The 17,170-nt window shown below is 33.2% G+C and overlaps 3 protein-coding genes across 5 annotated transcripts; 1 reads left to right on the top strand and 2 right to left on the bottom strand.

Moving 5' to 3' along the window:
• Positions 1 to 314: 314 nt before the first annotated feature.
• Positions 315 to 4,294, bottom strand: LOC108474692 (putative transferase At1g60990, chloroplastic). Its single transcript, XM_017776688.2, has 12 exons — positions 3,932 to 4,294; positions 3,747 to 3,848; positions 3,616 to 3,649; positions 3,425 to 3,498; positions 3,266 to 3,331; positions 3,089 to 3,153; positions 2,571 to 2,658; positions 2,424 to 2,489; positions 2,081 to 2,246; positions 1,905 to 1,988; positions 1,443 to 1,570; positions 315 to 896 (listed from the first exon to the last, which is right to left on the bottom strand). The coding sequence occupies exons 1-12, from the start codon at positions 4,160 to 4,162 to the stop codon at positions 699 to 701; spliced, it is 1,302 nt and encodes a 433-aa protein (XP_017632177.1). The 5' UTR covers positions 4,163 to 4,294; the 3' UTR covers positions 315 to 698.
• A 1,306-nt stretch (positions 4,295 to 5,600) lies between these two features.
• Positions 5,601 to 11,331, top strand: LOC108474928 (serine/threonine-protein kinase CDG1-like). Its single transcript, XM_017776959.1, has 9 exons — positions 5,601 to 5,817; positions 7,843 to 7,979; positions 8,608 to 8,705; positions 8,836 to 9,368; positions 9,474 to 9,637; positions 9,728 to 9,795; positions 10,263 to 10,398; positions 11,037 to 11,189; positions 11,284 to 11,331. Exons 1-9 carry the CDS (start codon positions 5,601 to 5,603, stop codon positions 11,329 to 11,331), a joined length of 1,554 nt encoding a protein of 517 aa, XP_017632448.1.
• Positions 10,573 to 16,858, bottom strand: LOC108476434 (pentatricopeptide repeat-containing protein At1g10910, chloroplastic). 3 transcript variants are annotated; one of them, XM_053025383.1, is made up of 11 exons: positions 16,453 to 16,858; positions 15,762 to 16,025; positions 15,053 to 15,355; positions 14,827 to 14,931; positions 14,560 to 14,659; positions 13,719 to 14,038; positions 13,010 to 13,186; positions 12,812 to 12,940; positions 11,893 to 12,186; positions 11,439 to 11,754; positions 10,573 to 11,267 (listed from the first exon to the last, which is right to left on the bottom strand). In XM_053025383.1, exons 1-9 carry the CDS (start codon positions 16,804 to 16,806, stop codon positions 11,968 to 11,970), a joined length of 1,971 nt encoding a protein of 656 aa, XP_052881343.1. In that variant the 5' UTR covers positions 16,807 to 16,858; the 3' UTR covers positions 10,573 to 11,267; positions 11,439 to 11,754; positions 11,893 to 11,967. The 3 variants fall into 3 exon arrangements, with proteins under 3 accessions (XP_052881343.1, XP_052881344.1, XP_017634143.1); XM_053025384.1 differs by having other exon boundaries at positions 11,536 to 11,754; XM_017778654.2 differs by having other exon boundaries at positions 10,573 to 11,754.
• Between the last annotated feature and the right edge of the window lie 312 nt (positions 16,859 to 17,170).

Below are 17,170 nucleotides of genomic sequence, written 5' to 3'. Positions count from 1 at the left end.
GTCCAATTGATTAGTCGAGTTTGATTCAAACAACGAAATATTTAAAATCCTCCTAAATAATAAAATTAAAAATATATTTTCAAAGCCTAGAATTAATTGAAATGAAAATTTAAATTTGAATTATCCAACAATGAATTTGGATTAATTCAAAATATTAAATTTTAAATTCTTCCATTACCAAATAAAAATTTAAAATAATAAATTCATAAATCATAAATTTTTAAAATCTAAATCTAAATCCGGATCCAAACTTTCCTAAATGTTACCTAGATTAAAAAAAAATTCTAATTCGAACTTATACTCGAGCTTTAAAGTAGAACTTAATCAAAGTTCAACTGAACTTTGGAACGCAAAATTTAATTCAGCTTAAGCTTCATTCAAGCTCAATTTGGTTCAATTACATCCCAAACCCATCACTTTAAAAAATAAAAAGATGCAAGTCTTCAACTCTAAATATGGACATTAGCATACCACAAAGAAGAGCTATAGTATACACAATTCAGGGATTTATCATAGAAAAAAGGAGGGATCGAGTTCATCGATTTGTAAAAACATTACAACGAAAGGAGCATAATGCTTCGGTACGTAGGAATTAAAGCCCAAAAAGATACAAATCAAAGAAAGCGGTATGAAACTTGACAAAAGCTAAGCCATACCAGAAAAACCTTTGAACCAAGATTGTTTATATCCATATAATTTCAATTTAGTCGAGGGCCGGAGTTCTTTACCGGAGGTGGAGATTGCCGAGAAAGAAAAGGAACATCCACTACTGTCCCAATAATCTTTTCTCCAACAATTACAGTGTCTCCATCTGAAGCCGCTTTCCTCTTGATGTAGCCTAAAGCAAAATGGTCACATTCCTTTCTTCCTGTTGTATAGCTTGTCAGCTTTCCCACCTGCAGCGATTCAAAGAAGATCAAATTCTTCTATAAGTCTTGTGGATTTAGTCCTTGTACTTTAATTTGGTCAATTTTAGTCAATGTACATTTCTATTTAAATACTAGTAGTTAGATCAGTTTGATTAAATTTTGCTATTAGTCTTGTATTATGCCTAAAGTTGTAGGTTTAATCCATGTTCTCCAATTAGATCATTATTAATTCCTATATTTTTCAAATTTCAAAATTTCAAAATTTTAATCTTAACACAAGCGATAGTCTTTAAATATAACTAACTTTTTTATGAGTGAAAATAACAATTTGATAAAGAATTATGTATGTGATAACATGTTTGCTACATCATATTCTGGAAATAACATAACTTAAATGAATTTGACAGTTATTGTTTTATCAAGATTGGAATTTTAAAATTCATAAACGCGTAATACAGGGACTAATGGCAGAAATTTCCCTTTAAAGAATAGCTTTATGTCAATAGTTCCCAAAATTACCCAAAATATAAAACCATACATATCATCAGTTCGGGGAAAGAGTGAGATTAGAACCTTTTTCCCATTAACTGTAATGGGGCTGCCTGGTTCTGCAGGTGCTGATAAATGAATACCCCACAGTCTCTGTTTAACTCCATCATATGTAATGAGTCTTGATATTGTCTCTTGTCCCTTGTAACAGCCTAAGGATCATAGAGTCCGATAACGCATGTTTTGTAATTTTCTTAGCAGACATTCAATGGTAAGGAATGTATATATTATAAGGGTTTGGGGTAGGGGTTGTCCAAGGATAGTAGCAAATCCAGAAAATTGCTTTGGGGGTCAAGAGATGAATCATAAATTTGGGGAGGCAAAATGCAATGTTATTATTATACAAACATGTAATTTCATAAATTTTTAAGGGCCAAATGGAAAATTTGCTCCCTTGCCTTCGCCCCTGTCAACAAAAAGACTTGATCGGAAGTCTTTTGTCACTCCACCAGTAGTTCAGTTTAACACATGGTAAGGATTAGGTACCTTTGTTCAATGAAATTGAGTTCCAAAGACCAGCCTCCAGAACATTAAAGTCATTGGTAAGTTCCTTTCCAGGAGCTGGTCTACCTGCAAAATTAAATTAGAATTTCCTAGGAACTTTGTTACAATAAGTACACCGTTCTTAAGCCATGACTAACCAATAAATCAAGAGTTACCACCTTGTGTAATCCTTAGCTTTTCCCAGGCATTAGAACCTAAAGGAATAGCACCTTTAGATAGAAGAGTTTTCCAGACGGAATCGGCTGCCGCTGGTGACATCAACAATGAAAAACCTTCGTCGGAAATGATATTTCCGACCCCAACAGTTACAGGCATACCGTTCACCTGAAATTGGTTAATGATCCTATTTTTGATTCACTGAAATGAACATTAAACAGAGTAAACTTTTACTATTTTTTCACTCAAGTATTGCTTTGATATTAGATTACCTCATTCTAATACGAAATAGTTCAAATGTTCAAACATTTACAACTTGGCATTGGCAATATATAGGTATCTTACGTTATAATGACGATTTGTGCCGTATGGTTGTCCAACAACATCACCCAGATTCAAATTAGCCATCACCTATCATTAAGATTATCAGATTAAAACCAACAAAAAGAGAAATATCCTGGAAATATGCACAATTTATACAAAATTGCTTACTTCAGAGCTCTTGGGACCAGATAAAGCGAAAAAGCAAGTTTGCTTGGTGATGTCTTGAATCTCTACCTTATCCGCAAAAAATATGTACCTGCATAAGAAAAGCTTAGCACTCACTACAGTAAAAGTATCATGGAAATATCTGTATTAAAAGTTAGATTGCATTTTCCCCCTTTACTAAAAAAATGGACAAATTGGTCTTCGTACCTAAGATCAAAGAGTAAACCGATCTTTCTATTAAAAATTTCATCAATTTCTACTTAAATCAACATGAGGTACACATAGCAAGTCATGTCTAATTTTCTGATTGTTTTGTTAGCCAAACCAATTTTTAACACTAGAAATGGATGAACTTTTTAACAGAGATCAGTTTGCTCTGTGATCTTCTATACAACGACTAATTTGCCTATTCTTTGAGTAAAGCAGACAAAATACAATTTGACTCCTAATAAAGACTCTCCATTTTTTTCTTCATAAATGAAGGCAAGGATCTAAAAGAGATTGATCATTGATGCACTAACTTATTGAGCATTTCAGTTATGTTTCCACATGTCTCTGGTGAAAGCACCAATAAAACTGCCTTCTTCTGTAAAAACATAAAATAAAAGTATAGTAAAGTCTTAACAAATCAACTAGGATCAATCCATTACTATAAACTAAAACTAAAGATTATTAGAAATAGCAAAAAGAAGAACTACCATAATCCAAGCATAAGCAATATCAATCGTCCTTGCAGTCGGCGTAACGAAAACGGTTTCACATCCCTAAGAATTTTACACAAAATCCAATCAATTTGAACCAAATTAAGCAAAAGAGAAGAAAAAAGAAGGGGTAGATTAGATGATTAGATCTATCACCTGCCCTTCACTAAGACATTCAAAATTGGCAGTGGTTTGATTATGAAGAAACTGAATCCTATCATCTCCACTGACTTTTTCAACAATTAAATCCAATACATGTAAATTTTCATAAAGAATAATAAATTCATAATAAATAAAATTTAAAAACCTAAAATTAATTGAAGCAGGAATTAAGCGGAGACACCAACCTCTTAACCTTCCAAAATGTGAAAGGTCCATAACCTAAAGCAATTATCAAATAAAAAATAAGAAGATAATATTAGAAATAGTAGTAAGAGATCGAATCAACGAAGACAGGAATTCAAAAGTAGAATCTTACCACCACGCCATTATCGAATGCATCCAAAGCTTCATCGTCATTTTCAAACGTTTCTATTATCCCTTCCTCAGAAACTTTTGCTCCTTCACCTGTAACTGAATCCTGCAACAACAAAAAAAAAACGAAATTAAAGTCCATAAACGAAGTTTTTTTCCTAGGATTAAAAGAGGAAGAAAGCTACTTACTAGGAAATCGTGATCGATAGGAGGAGGGGAAAGTTCGAAAGGTAAAGCGGCGGCGATGGTAGATGAAGTGTTTCTCGATGAGAGATTGTTCTTGGTGGTTTTCTTGGTCCGAAACGCGGCGTTTTGGTGAAGAAGAAGAGCGGCTCTGGAGTGTTGAAGACGAGCTGTGGAACGGCTAACTAAGTGAGCTACGCAAGGCGGCGCCGTCGCGGTTGCAGTCGTAGTCGTCATTGCTTCGTTTTGTCGCAGCGGATATGCCGGCTGTGAAGTGGGAAAATGCTGAAATATGGATTAAAAAATTAAAAATGAAAAATGAAAATAATCTTAACCGCCAGTTTAACCGTTGAGTTGGAAATTGAGTTTTATCTTCAATTTGTTTATTAATTTTAAGCTTAAATGTCCAGAAAATAATTAAAATTTTCATAGAAAATTACAAACAAGTGAGCTCTAATCAAAATTAATAATATAATTTTTTTAAAAAATAATAATATTAAGATGAAAAAAATATTCACATGGAAAATATTGAATTTAACAATTTAATTAAATGTCATATTTATAATAATTGATAAAAAAACTTTAAATTTATGATGTGAACTTAATTAAATATCATAATATAAATTTATAATATGACCGGACATAATCACTGAATCATGGTAATTTAAAAAACTCAAACGGTTGCATTTAACTAATAAATAATATATGAAATCGAATTATATTAAGTGCAATCGTTTGAATTTTTTAACTACAATAAATTCAATAACGTGTCATATCATATCACGACATATTTTAAATTGATGTAACATCATTTAATTAAATCTATCTTATAAAATAAACAATTTTATGTTGTTATAAAAATATCAGTTTTGCTTTTTTCTTCTTTAATATAAAAAGTCTTTTATTTTAAAAATATAAAAATAAAAAAGATAGAAAGGCATTTAGTCTTTAAACTTTTTTGGTTCACATTTAGTCGGTTAAAGTGTGACGACATGGCACTTCAAGATTATGCCACATCATTACTTTAAAAGTTTTTAATTTTTTTGTATTTTTAAAATTTTTATAAAATTTTAAATTTTCTTGTGATGAAGAGTACCATGTCATCTTACCTTAATAAAATACAAAATTAAGGACCAAATTGAAAAAATTTGCCAAGTTAAGAAAGATTTAAGGACCGAATTAAGAAAACTTGCTAAGTTTAGATCTCAAATAAATATACAGTCCAAGTTTTACCACAAGGGCGAAGCCAAAAAAAATTTTTACGGACCGAAATTAAAATATAATTTTTACGATAATAAAATACAATTTCACTATTTTAATTATAGCATATATCTTTATAATTTTAAAAGATTAAATCAAATTTTTATCATTTTTAAGATACTCAAAAGTAGAATTTTACCTTTATTAATTTAAAATTTTTATATTACCATATAAAATTCATATAGTCTTAATATACACAAAATATATGATTCCGCACAGCTATTTTTTGGATTATATGATACAACATGCCAATGAGATTGCAACAATGTTAACAGGCGATTGTAACTAAAAACTATAATCTAGTCCGAGTCGCCATTAATGGATATTTAGTAACCATCTTTACCCCAAAGTCAAGCTGAAGAGCATTTCATTCATTACTTTCAGATTGACAATCACGAAGCTAACAACAACAAAGATGGTGTCTGAAGCGGAATCGATGGCAAGAGAGAGTGTGATCGTGGTGATAGATGGTAAGAGAAGCAAAGGAATGGTGGAGCCACTTGACTGGGCTCTTAAACACGTCGTTCGCCGGAAAAACATCGTAATCGTCGTCGGAATTTTGGGTGATATGGGGAAGAAGAACGCTACTCAATGCTTTCCTTTGAACATGAGATTTAACATCTCTGGAATATGTGAGTTATTTTATTTATTTATTTATTTAGTTCTCTATGTGTTTGGAAAAAATAGTCTGACATCTCTCATCTCTAGTATAGGATGGCAGTTGAATTTGGGGTTTGAAAATATGGAAAAAAAAATTGGATGAAATAGTAATATTATTTCTTTCAAATAGTTTTATTTACAGTAATTTCATCTTAAATTTTAGGATTTTATTTAGATTTGATTTTTTAAGATGAAAATATTAAAAATTAGGATGAAAATATTAATGTAGCATACAATAATTGGAAAAAAAGTATTTAAATGACATGACGTTACTGTTTCATACAATCTTTTTCGAAAATACTTGTGAAAGTTTGGCGGTTGATAAAAGATACCAAAAGTGTAGGCAAGGGGTGAAGTAAGAAATTCAGGGTCAAATTTAAATTATAAATTTGTGAAAGTTAAAATGTAATTTTCAATAAATTTTTTTAACTTTTTGAGGGATTAATTATAATCTTTTTAAAGGAATAGAAATGAATTTTAAATTTTAAGAGGCCAACATGTAAATTTATTGTTAGATTAACTTAAAATTTTATAATTTTTAAAAGGAATAAAAAGAAAAAAAGTTTAGTTTAGGAGCGAAGGCTCGTGCCTACCCCTAGCTAGAGTTGTCTATAGGCCTAAATTTTTGCTCAAGCCCGGCTTGAATAAAAATGCTAAAATCAGGGCGAGTTAAAGATTAAAAATATTTTATTTTATTTTTATATAAAAATTTAGAAAAATATAATACATTATATAGACTAAAAACATTAAAATAAATATTTTCCAACAAATTGAAAATAAATTAAAAAAGTCTTTATACTTAAATAACATTAATATATGTGCAACTTAGCAAGCAAATAACTCTAAAATAGTAGCAAATTTAACAATAAAACATTAGTTATACAATATTCAAACAACAACAACAAAATAGTAACAATATAACAGTGAAATAGTAGCAAAACAGTGGGAAAACAACAACAAAATATTATAATATTTTTTTATAAATTCAGGTTGGGCTGGGTCAAAAAACCTTACCCGAGACCCAACTCCTTATTTTTTGCCCAAAATCTCACACTTTTCGATCATGACCCGGCTTATGGACAACTCTAACCCTAGCATAACTTCTATATATAGGTAAGGTTGGAACATCATTGGAGCCAAAGTAGGAGGCCTTAGCCTCAAAATTTTGAAAAACTTTTATTATATCACTCAAATTTTTTGAAAATTTTAATCATATTCTTTAAAGCTTTTAGAAAACTTAATTAAGTCTTTAAAAGTTTTAAAAAATCAATTAGACCTCTAATTTTTTTATAAATTTTCATTAATCTTTTTAATCAAAATTTTTAAAATTTTAATTCAACCCCTAATTAGATCTCCCAAAATTTTTTTTCATGTTTTTCCACTAAGTGTAAGCGTTGAGGATGAGTTTCATAATCGGAATTTATACATGACACCCGAGCTATCTAAAGGGCTACACGATGCATGTTCAGTGACTATCTGTCTAATCATAATAGTGCACTGGCCTCCGTGATCTGTTTAGTGATCAGTTTGTTTGTCCTGTAATATTGGTTGCTTAGAATAAGGTTATTGGGCATTAACAAGCACTTGTTATGTCTGGTGGCTTGTTTTCTTGACTACAACCAGACAAGCTATGTTGGGTTATGGCCAAAGAAATTTTCTTTTTCCTTGTGAGAAGTATTTATACATTTGGCACATATGAATTCTTGAATTGTTTGTTCTTTTTACTTGATAGTAAAAAGCTTAAATTCCTTGGTAAGCACTCAACTTGTTATCAAGGTCAAGACATAAGAGATTAGGGATATTAGATTAATGGACTTACATTTGATAATCAAAGCTCTAGATTTTTCAGGCTGAGAAATAATTTCTGAAAATTGGGTCCAAACTGCTTTGGCATCTCATTTTAGATATGTTATGGAGTTCATGGATTTTTCACATGGTGCAGGCTGCATAATATTATGGATTTCATGAGTTAAATTGTTCATCTAATGCTTTTGTAGTGGAAAAGTTGGAGTTTTCAATTTCATCAGGACATGCAGAAGTGAAACCCAGAGATCTTGGTGAAGAAATTGAGAGAAAAAGGGAACAGTTCCAAGCTATCCTTCAACCTTTCTCTAAACAATGTAAAAGAAACGAGGTAAGTGAAAAAAAAATTTGGAACTTAGTTATCTTCTATGTCCGTTTTATGGTATATAGGGATTAAATCTTTTTGGGGTTCGTGGTTGCCTCCAACAATATGATCTCTAGAATTGAACTTGCGTAGGGGTGCAGTTGAGTTGAGTTGAGCCTAAATAGTGGTAAGCTCAAGCTTGATTAGAAATTTGAGGTTTGATACTCGACTCAAGCTTGACTTGAGCATCAATTTCTATGTTTGAGCTTAGCTTGAGACATAATTAAACATGTTTATCAATTTTCGTACTCAAAACTTGATTATCTTTGTTTCTATATAATAAAGATAAAAAATGTAATTTTATGATATAAAAATATATTAAAATAAAAAGCTCAATTAGGCTACGAGATAGTGCTTGAATTTGGCTCGATTGAAAGTTGGAGTTGCTAAAGATCGAGATTGGCTCGATAATTACCGAATCAAATTAAAGTTTTTTCAAGTAGAACTCAAATAGTTTGCAAGCATTAGTATCTTATTTACAATCCTAAACTTGAGTTTTTTTCCCTAAGAGTGTATTGTATATTATCATTGCAATCGAGACTTGTCCGTAAATAGGGTTTTACTGGCATATTATCTGAAACTTTGTACTGATTAGGTTAAGATGGAGGTCAAACTTGCTGCTGGAATATGTCCTGAAGAAATAACACTCAAAGAAGCAGAAAATGCTAACACAAGATGGATTGTTCTTGACAGGTATGGCCAACTATCCTTTTCATTGCTTCTGTTTTTTGCATTCTAATGCATACAATTTCTCAAACTGGAAAAAGGGTATTAAATTTGAATATTGATTAGTGTTTTTTTTTATAATCTTGATTACTGACAGCCACTTAAAGAAGTACAAAATGTGTATATATTGGAATGTTGAATGCAATGTTGCAGTAATGAAAGGAAAAGATGTTGCTACTTTAATGCCATCAAGGGCTCCCAAGCCTGATTACTCTCCTGTAAGTAGTGAACAAGCGGATGCTCAAACTTGGCCCGATGATCGATCCCTTAATGATCAAGAAACCGGAAATCAGAACGTGATTGAGGAAGGGGAATCATCGATACAACAAACTCCACGGGGTCCCTCTTGGTATCCATTACAATTTAGACCTGGTTTTCCTCGAGAATTTTTGTTCAGTGAAATCGAAGAGATTACGAACGGCTTCTCTGATATCATTTGTCAAGAGGAAAATCTTAAAGTTTACGAAGGGGTATTGCAGAATACACCTGTTATAGTCAAATCTATTCAAGACGATGAACAGTTTTGGTCGATGCTTACGATCCTCTCCCGTGTACGCCATCGCAATATCATGAACATCGTTGGATATTGCTGTACCGCCACGAACAGATTACTCATATCCGATTATCCATGTTTGTATAGTTTTGCTATGAAGTTGCAATGTAAGATACCTTCTTCCTTTGTTCCCCCGTTTCAGTTCCACAGCTTTAGAGCAAAACATTCTTAATATTCTGCAGGTGATGTCTCTGCTATTAACCTTTCTTGGAGAGCAAGGTGGTATACTGCTATTGAAATAGGCGGTAGCTTGCGCTATCTCCATGAAGAATGCCCCGACGGACCGATCGTTCATCAATCTGTTTGTTCATCTAACATTGTTTATTCTCATGGTTGCTCACCTATGGTAAGTAAATCTAAAACTATATCTTTTGTATTAGAAATTTGCATACAGATTACTGACTGATGTTTATGGATTTGTATTACCATATTGAAGCTAAGCAATTTTATGACAGCCAAGTGGTACAAAGGTGATGTTCCTTTTAACGGGAATTCAACTGGAAAGTAAGAAAAAATTTTCTCCATATGAGTTGAATTTTTACACGTCTTTTGCCTGTAATTTTTACACGTCTTTGCATGTAACTTTTAAGGTGAGATTTTATAGGGTCTTTTTTAAATCAATGGTAATGGTTAAAAGATAAAAATAAGAGTTGTAACTGTTTGATTAAATCACGTTAGAAACTAAAAAATTATGCGGAAGACCTGAAACCTATCAATCCGTCACCAATATGTTACTTTTCTTTAGAAATTAGTTTTTCTCATTCTTTAGTATTAAAACTAATTAAATTGGTTAAAATGCAAATTTTACATGACATGATCAACAATGTATTGAAGTTTCTTTTTCTTCCTTTTTATTTCACCCGTTGATTTAAAAAAATCTCACAAGATCCCATTATAATATAATCTTTAAATAAATGTCACCCATGTCAAAATATTTGTGATAATTTTGAACCTGTTTTTGGTGGATGAAGATGCCCAAACCTAGAGGAAGACAAGCAACTTTATGTGGATATACATGACTATGGATTGTTTCTTGTGGAGCTTATTTCTGGAAAAGTTGCAGGTTGCTTTCCACATGAAAATGAGGGTCAGTCCCTGATAGACTGGGTAAGATTTTTGTTCAAATTGCTTCCTATGGTGACTATTTTCTATTGTTATAAGGAGGTTTTAGTAAAAACATCATGAACACCTCTGTATTAAAAATCAGATTACATTTTATCCCATTTACTAAAAAATAAATAAATTAATCCTAATACGTTAAATCAAAAAACAAATTGATCATTCTCTTAAAAATTTCATTCATTTCTATTATTAAAAACTGGTCCTTATACATCAGCATGTGATACACAAGACACGCTTGTATCACTGTTTGATTATTCTATCAACTACACTAGTTTTTAACAATATAAATGAATGAATTTTTTAACGAAAAAGATCAACTTCCTCTTCAATCTAAAATAGATGGACTAATTTGCCAATTCTTTAAATAGAGGAAACAAAATACAATCTAACTTCTAATAAAGGAAACTCCATAAAACTTTTATAGGAGTTTCTCGATGAAAATGATTATGAATCATCACATATGTTCTAAGAAATTTTTAGGCAGCTAGAAATATCGAACAAATATAAGCTATGTTACCCGGATTTAGATGAATGTTAGATACTAACATTTGTCTATCACGAGGTTATACCAACGTCTGACTATGTATTAGGGTGACATTAATGCTCTTCATACTTAAATGAAGGCGCTGCCGCTTCTAGAAAGCAGTTCAGTCACTCAACTGATGGATCCGAGATTGGCGGATAAAGAAGATGATTTGAAGGTGGTTCATTGTATGGCTCGGGCGGCTTTGCTTTGTCTGAAAAATGATTCTGGTCGCAGTATTTCCATAAGCGAGGTAAGGTTTTCTTTTCAAAATCACGTTCTTGCTTGCAATAATAATACCAGTTGGAACTCCCCAGATTTTAAGAGTTCCCTGCAAATTTTTGCAGGTCTTAGCTGTGGTTCGAGGTGATCAGCGTGCAGTACTTCAGCTTTGAATCGGTCCAAGAGTCGTATTCATGAACAAACCAAAAAAAAAAAAAAAAAAGAGAACGCTTGCTTGTAAAAGAAGAATATTGTTGAAGGAATAAAGAGAAGCACTTACATATATTATAAAGCAGCTTGTTTGCGAGTGAAAATTATGAAGGTTGCGGAGTTATTAATATCACTTCTTAAAAATGATTGCATGAACGGAAACCAACCTGAAAACTTGTCTCTCCTATCAAAAAAACTCTGGGTTGTTCTCCATTCGGAGCTTCTACTTTACAAAGCATCGATTTCCTGGTGAAAATTTACGGAAATCAGCTGAGGGAAGTGAATCCTGTCCACCTTCACTTCACAAGATACTATCTAATGGTTTGTTGAGTGAAGCTCAAGAAAAGAGGTTGAAACATGCTTTTTACATGGACGAAAGGTCTTCCCTACAAACACAAACAGATCCTAAAAGCATTGATATTTTGATATTGAAATGTCTTGGAAAAACAAAAAACTTGGAACACAAGAAAGAATAAACGTTAACACAAAGGAATTGGATTTTGGAAAATCAGAATTATCATTACCTGCAACCAGATTATTTGATTGGAATTCTTCTATTCAATGTAAACTGTTCCATTGAATGCTGACCCAGCTGTGATCTAACGTTTAGACTGTGACCCTTTCGACATTATATGTTGCTTGGATAATACCTCTGCAGTGAGTTGGCGTCCAAGTAACTCAGAGTTCTTAAGAATCAGGTTTCTTGTCGTTGAATCAACAGCATATCCTTGTCCTGGCATCCACTGCAGCAACTGCAGGAGCAATTCCTTTTTTTCGGGCTGAGCAATATAACGGGATACAGCAGTCTGAAACAGTCCCTGTGTAAAACCGAATAAATCGAATGATTTAATCATATTATGAATTATAACACACAGCCAAACCTGTATCAAAATCAAGAGATATTGCTCCAATTCCATGGAAGTAGGACTGGGTCTAATTGTGTTCAAAAACCTATGTTGCTCGGACTCTTCATTATTCATGAAGTACCCATGTCCGACACTGGTGTTTGACACACCGATACAAGGATATGACCTCCAAAAATCCTTCAAATACACGAAAAAACTTAGAAAAACCAACCATACCTGTATACAACACACACCCGAGTCTGAGTAACATAATCAGAAACTATTACCTATGTTTTAACCTGACCATCTTTTCTATGGCAATAAAAACTAAAAATAATGCCACTACAATACCGATGTATCCATGCTAAGGATCTCCAGGGTATAGCTTTCACGGACTGGAGATATTTAATCCAGCAGATGGATTATAACATTAATATGATCTGTTCAGCTCTAAGTATACCTACATACACCAATCTCATGATAATCAAACGCAGATGCAGTCCATGCATCAGAATGCAGAATAGCAGAGACATGGCAAGTTCATAGAAAAGTAATTTCAATTCGTGAATCAGATTAATTAAAGTCCATAAATACCTACCTGATCAATCTTGGACTCGGAACCATGAATAACCTTCAGGACATCATTTATCAAGTTGATATTACCGAACTTCATAAATGCACTTGCGAACTTCTTTATAGCAGGCTGAGAGATGTGTTCTGAATTATCCTGATAAGAGAAATAATTTGAGAGAAAAAAATTGATAGTAAAGAAGGGACTGATAGTTCTATCACATACCTTGACAACTACATATGCATCTTTGAACAGTTTTCCAGCTATAAGAATTTGTAGAATTTTCTCATGAAAGGCTTTACACATTGTTCTTTTGCTATATCTCAACATATTGTAAACCGAAAATGCTTCAGAATGAGCCTTCATTTTACCAAGTTGAAATATTAAGGAGGAGCAAAGTTCCTGCAAATAGAATAGAATTGTATGGTTATAATGATTTAACTTATTTCCATAAAAGATGCTGCCTACATGCCAAGCGTAGAATTCCCATTAAAGAAAAACCAATAACTTAGGTATGTTTTCCGGATAGCTTTTAATGCGACCCTTGTTATTAAGTAACATGTCCACTGCCAAAGCAGCAACGCAAATAAGCTTGAGCAAACAAAATTCACATAACGACAAGAAACCACCTTCAGGCATATTTGCGGGAAAAAAAAGAGAGTATAGTTGGAGATAACAATTGTATAGACAAAAAGACTCGTTCCAGTAATTTGTATTATGACAGGCAACCAAGTATATAGTCCCGTAACTGGAAGTACAAAACATTGCTATGGAAGAATGGACCAAGTTCTAAGAGTGTTTCATACGATGCGCAAAGTGAAGAAAAACTCATGGGATTACGTTAGTTATGCTGAACCGATGCTGGACAATGATAACAACTCAGAAACCCACGCTACCATTCATAATAACATCTAAAAATTTGAAAGTCCTGTACCTCCGCCGGATGATATCCTTTACCGTGCATGTCCTCCATGATCTTATAAGCAAGAAGATATAGTTTCTCCTTACAGAAATACTTTATTAGGATATGAAAAGTGCTATAATCTGGACTGATTGCAAGTTCATCCATTTTCTTCATTGTTTGCATTACACTCTCCATATCGCCTGCTCTACAGTAAGCACAAAGCATCGTATTTAACATAACCAGGTCATACTTGTTATACTTGGCCTCAAAATCTTGAGCCAACTTCTTTGCCTCTTCAAAAAGCTCGCTTCGACACAGAGCTGAGATCATGATGCTATGCGAGTATCCATCTGAAGGAGACAAATAAGTTTCATATACTTGGAATTGGAACCAAAACAAGGGTAAAAGTACCATAGAGAATCCCATACTAAGAATTAAATTGCATTTTGCTACCTATACTCAAAAAATGAGCAAATTAGTCCCTGTGCGTTAGATCGAAGAGGAAATTGGTCCTTTCTATTAAAAATTTCATCCATTTTTACTGTTAAAAACTCGCATAACTGACAGAATAACTAGACAAGGACACATGACATGCCACATGTACCTAATGTTAACATACATGGACCAATTTTTAACAATAGAAATGGATGAAATTTTTAATAGAATGACCAATTTGCTATTTGGTCTAACATATAGGGATTAATTTGCCAATTTTTTGAGTAAAGAGGGCAAAATGCAATCCGAATCCTAGTACAAGGGCCTCCATGGTACTTTTACTAAACAAGGGGAGATGAAACTTCAATATAACAAGGTAAGCGTGCCTTAAATCATTAGCCAGTGTTCCTTGAACATGCAGTAATTGTAAACTTACCGGATTTGACACGTTTTTCATGCATTTCGGCAAAAACTGATCTTGCTTCATCAAGGCGCCCAGCTTTCGAAAGACCATCCATCAATAAACAGTAAGGCATCTACATAAGTGTTTGTATATTACGAGCACTTAGTTACAAAACTAAGCAAGGTTTTCAATCACAAAAGCAGCCAATGAAGCTTAATCGTATGAATAAATGCATAACTTTATCAATTTTCACATCTCATATTTGACCAGGCACAAAATGAGAGGAAATTATCAAAGTACCTCATCTTTAGCATAACCCAAAGCTTCCAATTCAGATAATAATTTTCTCGATTTTTCAAACAAGCCTCCTCGAACATACACCTTTAACAAAGTAGTCAGTATAACCTGCAAGAATTACAAAACAAAATAAACGAAACATCAATTTACACACAAGTAACACTAGCTAATTCCCAAATGCAATTTTGAAATCTAACCAAATAAACGCAAAAAAAAAAAAAAAAAAAACCTTATTTGGTGCTAACCCTGAAGATTTCAATTCCTCCATCAACTCATCGGACTTACGATAATTCCCATCGTAAGAGTAAGCATTAAGTAAAGAGCTGTAATGATATAAATTAGGTGAAAGGCCTTCATCCTTCATCTGGTTGAAGTAGTTTTGAGCTTCTTCGCTAAGCCCACTTGAAGCACAAACGGCCAAAAGTGTTCCATACATCACATTATCCATTTCCAAACCATTATATTTCAACTCCTTAATCAACTCTAATGCCTTATAATGCCCATTTTTTATTCTTATGCAACCTGCCAGCAACTAAGTATTGACAAAAACAAAAACAACAATTAAAGATTCACATTCAAAAACAACCATTATATTCTCGGTAAAAGCACTGAGGATGCCTTTGTACTAGAAGTTGGATTGCATTTTACCTCTTCTATTCAAAAAATGGGCAAATTAGTCTTTATATGTTAGATCAAAGAGCAAATTGGTCTTTTTATTAAAAATTTCATTCATTTCTACTGCTAAAAATTGGTCCTTGTATATCAGAATGAGGTAAATGTGAAATTTTAACAAAAAGGAGTTGTTTTCTCTTTGATCTAACGTACAAGGACTAAATTGCCTATTTTTTAGTGAAGGGGACAAAATGCAATCTGATTCCTAGTGCACTGGCCCTCATGGTACTTTTAACTTATATTCTTAGTTGCATTAAGAAACATACCGTGTTATACGTAACCAAATCTGGGGTTAGGCCCTCTTGCTTCATCTTATCAAACAATTTGATACCACTATCGAATTTCCCATTCGTAACCAAAGAACTAAGAAGAGAATTACATATAAATACATTAACTTTGGTTGGTTTATCAGGAATACCATTGTAAATCCCCAAAGCTTTAACAGGGCTGAGTTTTTTCCCCATAACTTTCATATAAGTGCTATAAGATGAACCATTGGTCTTCCCATGCTGTTGCATCCAATCAAACAGCTGCAAAAAAATTATCCAAAACAACAAAGAATCAAAGTCCATCCAAACAAAATATCTACTTTGACATTAAGGATACATAGCAATAGCATACACACAGGGGTGAAACCAAGGGACAGGCAGGCCTTCGGTAAATGGAAAATTTGCATTTTAGGCCCTCCCAATAATTAAAATTTCAATTTAAGACCCTTTTAACAGCTGCAAAAAAATTATCCGAAACAACAAAGAATCAAAGTTCATCCAAACAAAATATCTACTTTGACATTAAGGATACGTAGCAATAGCATACAAACAGGGGTGAAACCAAGGGACAGGCAGGCCTTTGGTAAATGGAAATTTTGCATTTTGGTCCAACCAAGAATTAAAATTTCAATTTAAGACTTTTAACGCAAAATTCATGTCTTCCCACTGCATACAAAAATCTGGGTACCTGAGAAAGATGATGCCATTTGCCCAAGTTCCCGAAATGTCGTAAAACTACATTCAAATCTTGCGGCTTTAAAATCCCACCGAGTTCTTGAAGCGAAGAGCTCAGATTAGAAGATTGTTGGAGCTGAAGAAGAGCGGATTGTCTTTTTAAGTAAGACTTGGAGTGAGGACGAGTGGGGCTGGGTTCTTTAAAGGGAGTTGTTGGCGGTGGTGCAGAGGTTGGATTAGTGAAGCAGGCTCTTGGGGCGGGATGGGATATGGAAGGAATTGTGGGAAAAGAAGAGGGTAATGGATGGATGATAAAATGGTGATGAAACTGAAACCTGTTTGTACTAAGAATCGACGATATCTCCATTATAGAGAGTTTTGTTTTTCTTAATTTTATTTTATCAGTGTCTGCTTCGGTTTTCAACGTTTTTAAAAGATGGTTGACGTCCGGTATAGTTCATGGGCCGGGCCAGGCGGGTCATGGCAAGACCCGATTCATAAAAATCTTTAGGCCCGAACTCAAGCTCTGTCCTCTCGAGTCCACTTAAATGATCCATTCTACTGTAAAAGAAGGGTAAATTCCACCCAAGGTCACTAAACTACTAGTAAGTTTACATTTTGGTCACTCAACTTTAAAAAGTTACAAAATGGTCATTTAACTTTTTGAAAGTTTTCATTTAAGTCACTAGGCTTTTAAATTCGATGTTGTATGGCCTTCTTCATTCACAACA

The sequence above is a fragment of the Gossypium arboreum genome, chromosome 3 (genome assembly GCF_025698485.1).
Source record: "Gossypium arboreum isolate Shixiya-1 chromosome 3, ASM2569848v2, whole genome shotgun sequence".
NCBI classification, from domain to species: Eukaryota; Viridiplantae; Streptophyta; class Magnoliopsida; order Malvales; family Malvaceae; genus Gossypium; species Gossypium arboreum.
The sequence above is the reverse complement of the archived record's forward strand: the minus strand, read 5'-3'. Positions and strand labels throughout refer to the sequence as shown.

Bases quoted from the DNA above. Each gene is read 5' to 3' on its own strand.
- LOC108476434 (XM_017778654.2), bottom strand. From the start codon at position 16,806: ATGGAGATATCGTCGATTCTTAGTACAAACAGGTTTCAGTTTCATCAC. The intron at 15,356-15,761 runs GTATGTTTCTTA...GTCAATACTTAG, and splicing joins ATTTGGTTACGTATAACACG to TTGCTGGCAGGTTGCATAAG. The intron at 13,187-13,718 runs GTACAGGACTTT...TTCTATTTGCAG, and splicing joins AAGGATATCATCCGGCGGAG to GAACTTTGCTCCTCCTTAAT.
- LOC108474928 (XM_017776959.1), top strand. From the start codon at position 5,601: ATGGTGTCTGAAGCGGAATCGATGGCAAGAGAGAGTGTGATCGTGGTG. The intron at 5,818-7,842 runs GTGAGTTATTTT...ATGCTTTTGTAG, and splicing joins ATTTAACATCTCTGGAATAT to TGGAAAAGTTGGAGTTTTCA. The intron at 9,796-10,262 runs GTAAGAAAAAAT...TGGTGGATGAAG, and splicing joins AACGGGAATTCAACTGGAAA to ATGCCCAAACCTAGAGGAAG.
- LOC108474692 (XM_017776688.2), bottom strand. From the start codon at position 4,162: ATGACGACTACGACTGCAACCGCGACGGCGCCGCCTTGCGTAGCTCAC. The intron at 3,849-3,931 runs GTAAGTAGCTTT...TTGTTGTTGCAG, and splicing joins CTATCGATCACGATTTCCTA to GATTCAGTTACAGGTGAAGG. The intron at 1,571-1,904 runs GTACCTAATCCT...TATGATCCTTAG, and splicing joins CTCAATTTCATTGAACAAAG to GCTGTTACAAGGGACAAGAG.